This window comes from Gossypium hirsutum, chromosome A13, assembly GCF_007990345.1.
Source record: "Gossypium hirsutum isolate 1008001.06 chromosome A13, Gossypium_hirsutum_v2.1, whole genome shotgun sequence".
NCBI lineage: Eukaryota > Viridiplantae > Streptophyta > Magnoliopsida > Malvales > Malvaceae > Gossypium > Gossypium hirsutum.
In genome coordinates, this window is record NC_053436.1 from 43,049,356 (window position 1) to 43,057,536 (window position 8,181).

Here is an 8,181-nt window from a genome sequence, read left to right on the forward strand (position 1 = left end):
TTGAAGATCAGTGATCAAATTGATTTGCAGACAAACAAAAGGAAAAAAAGATTGGCAGCCAACTCTGTTTTGAAAGGTCATTTCCTCAGACTTTAACTTCGTCAGTTGCCATTGTGTCAGCAATCAACATGGTAGGGGCAAAGTCTCATCATGTGGACAGCATTGCAACAAGCCTTGCATGGGATGGATCATATTTTACCTGCAATATCTTCAAGGACAGTTCCTCAAAATTGACTCATTATACTAAACAAAATTAACCTACACATTTTCAATAAATCGAAACTTTAAGCAAGAATGGTAAACGAAAAAAGAAGATTCAAATAGAAACCCGAAGAGATTTGTGCCTTCTGCTTTCATATTTATCCATACTGTATAGTTTAGACAAAATGATTTAAGGATAGGATCAATTATTATATGTGATAAAGAAGAGGACCGAGACAATGATTATTGAATATTAAGCCTTATATGATTTTAGCTTTTACAATTCTAAGCAAGGTCGAGATAATATGTCCACGGTGAACATTATAAAGGGTTTCATAAGTGTATCAATGTCTTCTCATTATAATGAGTTATAATTAACTCGTTCAGAGTGCTTATATCATTAGATCAGTGATAACAAAATAGGGAAAAGAAACAAATGTTTCAGGTAAGCTACCTTTAACCCTTTGTTACAGCTTCATCAGACACGGATTTAGAGAAAAGTTATGTCGTTTTTCAATCCAATGATTGACAGTACTCCTGAAAAGGAGCAATATGAACTGCACAATTGATTTAACAGGAGCAAAATTTGAGAATGGAGTAGCTGAAATTTGTATTAAAATAATTTCTTAGAAGAGTATATTACATTTGATCATCTCTTTCTACCAAATGAATAGAAGGATGGACATCAATGGTCAAAAATTGTTTCAGCTGATTAATTAATTATTTTTAGCACTAGGAAACTAAAGCAAGCTTGAAGTGAGATCAACGAATATCTCTTCTCTGCAAGGAATTGTGAGACCACCCATTGGATGACTGAATCCGAATTCTTCCTCTGCTATACTTAACAACTTCTGAAACGAAGGCTGATTCAAGAATGAAATCGGAACTACGAACCTCTTCTTTTGGCTCCCCAACATACACTGCAAAGTATCCTTTGGGAACATGGGTTGAGGCTGAAGCTGCTTGATTTGCAAACAGTTTAGAGTGACGAAGAATCTGCTTAGCATGCATAAGTTTCGTCACGTGGATAGCCATTACTGTGAAGAAGATCAGAGAAGACTCTAGAAAATGAATGGTAAGATTTGTTTGTAGAGGAGGATGTGAGAATGCCTTGGCTGTGGTGTGGATAATGCACTTGTTTATATAGATGGAAGAATGTATTTAGCAAACTAATGAAGTGCAGATTGAGTGGTTATAATGCATTCTGGTGGGGTTTGGTTAGAAGACATAAGAAGCTCAAGATCACATGGTTTTGTCTTCCAACAGATCATCAAGAAATAGGTTGATATTGAGACTATACATCTGTTAGAATGCATTTTTGGCCAGCCATTAATGGACCCAAACTGAAATCAAGGAGATTTGGGGTAAGAAAAGTTTCTTTTGTTGATGACATGATTTAGAACTTGGTAGATATATCTGTGGTTTCAGTCCTTTTGAGGTCTTATATGTCTCAAGCATGCCTAACACAGATCACGAAGGTCTGGGTCGGTTTGTCTTACTGGAAGGACTAGCCAAACTTTTCATTACCATCTTTCCCATGGAATTGTTGATAAATGAGTTGGAAAACAACACCATGTGATTCTCCATTCCCCATTACTGATCAGACTCACTCCAGCAATTGTCCCTTCCTCACTCATTCAACATACCCCACTCGATAGACCAACATTTCCCTCGTAACCGTTACATCTATATATACAGGTAATGATAACATTTATCTTCACATTCTCAATTACTAAACTTCCTCCTTTCTAGAGGCACAAATCCATCAAAAACAAAGAGAACTATGGCTATCCGCCTCCATCGTATTGTTAGTGTTAATAAAGTTCCCAAAGGATACTTTGCAGTTTATGTTGGAGAAAACCAGAAGCGGTTTGTGATACCAGTCTCATTCTTGAATCAACCACAGTTTCAGGAGTTGCTAGGCTTATCAGAAGAAGAGTTCGGATATAGTCATCCTACTAGGGGTCTCACAATTCCCTGCAATGAAGAAATGTTTCTTCAAGTTAACTCTCGCTTGAATTGATTGTCAAAGAATTAACACTAATCTCACCCTATACAATTTTGCAAAGAAAACATCAGCAATACCATGTAGACACTTTTTCCCATCCTTCTTCCCTTGGGGAGCAGATATGCGTCTCCCTAAGTGGAAAATTAGAGATGGTGGTTACTGTAACTTTTCTATCAATATGACGGTATGTAATGTATTTGAAGATTTTGTTTCTTTTCTGAATTTCCGACGCTCCCTTGTTCTTGTTTGATCTTTAATTCTACCGTACATGATCTATCTTGGTCTAAAATTACTTCCTGCTACCACTTTTCTTTTGCGTATTATCAGTAGGATTCTAAAAAATCAAATCTGTCCATAATTTACAGAGTCTGCAGATTCAGGCCGTCCTTTAGCAGGGGACCAAGTCCTTTAATTCAGTGTGAGGTGAGAAAATTAAAGTGACAAGAAAATGTGACTACTAAATCATTTAATTAAACTTTAATTCCGGATTTTAATCCCTGAAAATTGTGTAAACTTGTTTTTTGTTCAAGTAAATTCAAAGAAAGGAATAAATAAATCGTTAGTTACTTGTATCTTGAAGTGATTTACTTTCTTTTTTATACTTTTCAGTCATTTAGCACACACACATATATGTTTTTAAGTTCTCTTATATTTTTATAAGTTGCTGGATTTGATCATTCTGGGAGCAATATCACATGTTTAGGGGCTTAATGTTGCGCTTAAATCATTCACTCCTTTGGATTAGGCCACAGTTCTTATCATCACTCCTCCATGATGTTTCAAGCAGCATTGGCTTCCTCGTTCTTGTGTCTGGCAATGATGAAAATAAACAGAGCAGAGATTGCAACTACTTGAGAGTTGACAATTATTTAGACTATAAAGCCCTCTTATCCTAATGATACTTGAAGATTTCTTTGCCTAATCCATGGATCTCTTGTGATTCTGGAGGATTAGCAATAACCATAAAATTACAAGGTTGGTTCGTGCTTTAGTTTAATCAATCATCCTTTAAAAATCAAGGCTCAACTGACCAAGTTCTTTAGGTCTTCCTCGTTGAATGCACCATACAAAGTCACATGGACTGCTAACTTGTTTGTTTATGTGTTCAAGCAAACATGTAGGACCTTACTTATCGACTGATAGTTGCTAGTGGAAATTATCATTTTGATATTTTTCTGGTCTGCACTTCATTGCATTTCATCCATATGTTAATTGTTTATTAAGTGAAGTCATCATCATCTAGCCTTGATTCAATGATATTAGTATTTCAAATGGGCCACTTTTGTTGGTTTCATTAAATGCTGAGCTCTAAGGTACCAAACTTGTCGAAATATTATGATTTGTTGGGATGCAAGGCAATGTGATTCCTCCCAATACATGTCTCTAAACCATTCACTCTTCACCACTCAATTAGCCTGAGATTGCTGACCCTACACCATTTGCTCTTAATAAATACAGATTCTGATGGATAGCTTCACCCAGCGCCAAAGCCTTTCCTAGGAGGTTCTCTAAGTTACTCACATTTCCTTGTCCTAACCATCTTACAAAAAAGCCATGGGTTTCTGCTTGCGAGAATTGTTAATGCTAAGCCTAGTCTGAAACGGAGCCTTTCATCTTTGGAGACAACAATGGTGCCCAAAGGCCACTTTGCTATTTATGTTGGAGAAGTTGATGAAAAGAAGCGATTCGTTGTTCCTATATCATTATTGAAGCATCCTTCATTCCAGAATTTGTTGAGTCAAGCTGAAGAAGAATTTGGTTTCAATAACCCCAAGGGTGCATTGACAATCCCTTGTAGCGAAGAAGCTTTCATTGATCTCACTTGCAATCTGCAAAGCTCATGAGAAGAAATTGGCTAACCAAGCAGAGATTAATTGATCTTTAGCTCAGCTAAAACCTCCCAAATTTTAGTTTTAGGAAGCAAGTCTGTAAGGTGGATTGTTTTTTTCAATCCCATGCCCTTGTCAACGAAATTGATTTTTGTAACCAATATATAAATTTTTCAATGAAACTTTCTTTTCATGAATCTTGTTTCTGATATTATGTGGATAATTTCAGCCAAAATCTAATTTCCAGTTCTGAAGCCTTTTGTTTTACATTCTGCCATCGATTATCACTTAACCTATGATCATTAACTCCTGATTAAGTACTATGATTGGCATGTTATATTGGACATACAATATGAGAAAGTACTTTATGGCATTCTTCAAATAAAATATCAATTATCCTCGGTTTAGTGTATGGTTTCAATGCCAAAATTGCAATTATACTGAAATTGGCATGTTATTGCATTCTGTTTTTAGTTGTGAAATCCAGGACAAAATATATACAATTCTATATTCAGAGTGTGTATATATAATCTAGTATATCATTTTACATGTTTGCCTATAACTAGTTGAGGATTTGGTTTATATATTTCAAAATTCTTTGTTTTCGTGGTTGCTGAAAAGCTAACTTAAAACACGAGAAAAGAAAAAAAAAGTGTTGAAATTGGCTTCCGTGTAGACCAAGAAGCAAACCAAGCTGTCCGAGCCATACAAGTTGTAACTAAAGCTTATGCTACTATTTTGTTACTTTCAAGTTAATGTTTTGTTACTTAGATATAAACTAAATTGTTGATATAATTGATGTAATTAGGTGCTGATAGATTGATAAATCAGCTTTACCAAGTGTACAAGCAATGTTTATCAAGTTACTAAGCTACTTAGTGGAGTTAGGTATGTGTTTAGCTAACATTTTCTTATTTTCACCAGTTTTGGTATATGTAATGGCATTGTGCCTTCATTAAAATACAAAGAAATCTTTCAAAAAATTATTCTTCAATTGGTATTTACTTAAGCATTTTTGTTCACTAAACTCTAGTTGATTTTCTTATTTGTTCAACAAGATATCGATGCTTCATGCTTAAGTTTCTATCAAAATTTCCCGTTCTGTTTTCTTAGTTCCTACAATTGGTATCAGAGCTGATTTCTTAGTGGACCTTTCTCTTTTCAGTCCTCAAAAACAATGTCTTAATCTAGTTTCTCTCTAGCTCCACCACCAATGTTCAATAATGAAGGCTACCTCATCTGGGTAGTGAAAATGAAGACCTACATGCAGGTATTTGACTTGTGAGAGGTTGTCAATGCTGATGTTGAACCACCACCCTTGAGAGCTAATCCCACGGTAGCTCATATCAGACAGCACTTTGATGATAGAGCTAAAAGATACAAGGCAAATGTCCTACATTCAAAATAGTGTGTCAGACTTGATTTTCACAAGGATTATGGCTTGTGAGTCTCCAAAATAGGCTTGGGACAAGCTTAAGGAGGAGTTTCAAGGAACTAAAAGAACAAGATAGCAACAACTCTTGAATTTGACCAGGGACTTTGAAAATTTAGAGATGAAGGAATCAAAGACAGTTAAGCAATACTCAGACAGGATCATGTATGTTATGAATAGTATTAGATTGCTTGGGGACTAGTTCAGTGAAGCAAGAATAGTGGAAAAGGTTATTTCAACCTTACCTGAAAGATATGAAGCCAAAATCTCTTCCTTGGAAGACTCAAGAGATCTATCAAGCATCTCTTTGACTGAGCCAATCAATGCCCTTTATGCTCAGGAACAAAAAAGAGCTAGCAGACAGAAAGAGCATCAAGAAGGCACCTTTCAAGCCAAGAGCAGACCGACCTCGTGCTCCTCTGGCTAGAAAGGGAAGAAGAATTGGATAGACAAGCCTAAAAGAGATGGAGAAAAAAGAATATATCCATCTTACTCACATTATAGAAGGCTTAGCCATCTATAAGCAAAGACTTGATGTGTAGTGCAAAATTTGCAAATAGATGGGCCATGTTGATAAAGTTTGCAAAAACAAAGGCAAGTAGAAGCAAAATCAGCCTCAATAGCCTAGGCCTTAAGCTCAAATGGCAGAAGAAGGTTGTGATCAAGAAAAACAAGTCTTTGTTGTCTCCTACTTAGCCACCAGAAGATAAACCACAAAAGGGTGGCTGGTTGACAATGGTTGCACAAATCACAAGGCACTTGATGATACTATTTTCAAAAATATTGATAGATCCTTCAACACAAGAGTAAAAGTGGGCAATGGACATTACATTAAAGTAGAAGGCAAGAGAGATGTGTTGATTGACACTCTTATAGATACCAAACTTGTTTCTAATGTCCTGCTAGTACCTGAAATAGATAGAAATCTGCTCAGTATAACTCAGTTGCTTGAAAAGGGTTGCTCTATAGTTTTTAAAGACAAAGAGTGCCTGATTAGTGATCCAAGTGGATCCAAGCTCATGTTAGTAACTATGACTGATAGAAGCTTTGTTGTTGATTAGAGCAAGAACTCAGTTTGTACCTACACAACTGCTTTAGGTGAATCTAAGCTGTGGCACAAAAGGTTAGGCTATGTCAACTACAAGTCACCAATTCAGTTGACCAAAAGGGACTTAGTTGAAAATTTCACAAAATCAGTTAAAAAGGAGGATGTTTGTAAAGTGTGTCAGCTCGGAAAGTAAGCCAGATTGCCATTTCTTTTGAACAAGGCCTGAAGAGCCTCTGAAAAGTTACAGTTAGTCCACACTGATGTGTGTGGCCCTATGCAGACATAGTCTTTGAATGGTAGCAGGTACTTCATTCTTTTCATTGATGATCACTCAAGGTTCTACTAGGTTTACTTTTTAAAGCTCAAGTCAGAAGTGGCTTTAGTGGTTTGGAAATTCAAGGCTGCAGCAGAAATAGAATCAGGTTACAAGCTCAAGACACTGAGGTCAGACAACGGCACAGAGTACACTTCAACAATGTTTCAAAGCGTTTGTGATGAAACAGGCATTAAACACCAGCTCACAAACGTCTACACACCTCAACAAAATGGTGTTAGTAAGAGGAAGAATCAAACTTTGATGGATATAGCTAGATGCTTGATGTTTGAGAAATATTTGCCTAAGACTTTTTGGGCTGAGGTAGTAAACACTGTAGTCTATCTTCAAAATAGGCTACCTACCAAGGCTTTGCTTCAAAAAAACACCATTTGAGGCCTGGTTTGGGTTCATTCCTGCAGTCAAAAGGGACAAACTGGCAAAGAAAGTTCAGCCTGGCATATTAGTGGGCTACAGCAATGTCAAAAAGGGCCATAGGATTTTGGATCCCACAACCTACAAAGTCTCTATGAGCAGGGATGTTATGTTTGATGAAAGATCAAGCTGGAATTAGGACAAAAGTGAACCTGAAAGTATTGTTGAAGACTTAGTAATAGAGTAGATAGAAGCTGATCAAAATGATCCTGAAATGGACATAGACCATGAACCAGTTAGGGGAACCAGACCACTAACTAAAATATATGAAAGAGTAGATGTGGCTATTGTAGAACCAAGTTTTTTTAAAGAATCTCAAGCTCAATAAGGATGAAGGAAAGCCATGCTTGATGAAATGAGCATGATTGACAATAACTAGACCTGGGAGTTAGTTACAAGGCCAGCTAATAGGAAGGTCATAAGAGTAAAATGGCTGTTTCGAGCCAAACACAATGCTGATGGAACTTTAAACAAGCTGAAAGCAAGGTTAGTAGTGAAGGGATTCAGTCAGAAGTATGGTTTGCACCAGTAGCTAGACTTGACACTATCAGATTGCTGGTTGCATTGGCTGCTCAAAAGCAATAGAAAATACGTCAACTTGATGTAAAATCTAATTTCCTCAATTTCTTTCTTAAAGGGGAGATATTTGTTGAACAGCCAAAATGTAACACTCCAATCCCGTATCCGTCGCCGGAATAGGTAAAGGGGCATTACCGGACTTGAAACTCATATTAGAACAGTAAAATTTTTTTTGAACATTTCTTTAAATAAGTACTAAAGACAGTCAGGGATACAATTTAAACTTCTATAAGTACACATTCAAAAGATGTCATTTTCGCATGGCTTATATACATTAACCAAAATATTCTTCGACCACTGGTCTATTCTATACATGCCATAAAATAATTCTAAACA

At 36.4% G+C, this 8,181-nt stretch overlaps 1 protein-coding gene and 1 pseudogene across 1 annotated transcript; one reads left to right on the plus strand and one right to left on the minus strand.

The window, feature by feature from the left end:
- Window positions 1-941: 941 nt before the first annotated feature.
- LOC107894593 (auxin-responsive protein SAUR21-like) lies at window positions 942-1,236 on the minus strand (annotated as a pseudogene).
- Window positions 1,237-1,984: 748 nt separating this feature from the next.
- Window positions 1,985-4,053, plus strand: LOC107894592 (uncharacterized). Its single transcript, XM_016819850.1, has 2 exons — window positions 1,985-2,203; window positions 3,682-4,053. Exons 1-2 carry the CDS (start codon window positions 1,985-1,987, stop codon window positions 4,051-4,053), a joined length of 591 nt encoding a protein of 196 aa, XP_016675339.1.
- Window positions 4,054-8,181: the final 4,128 nt, after the last annotated feature.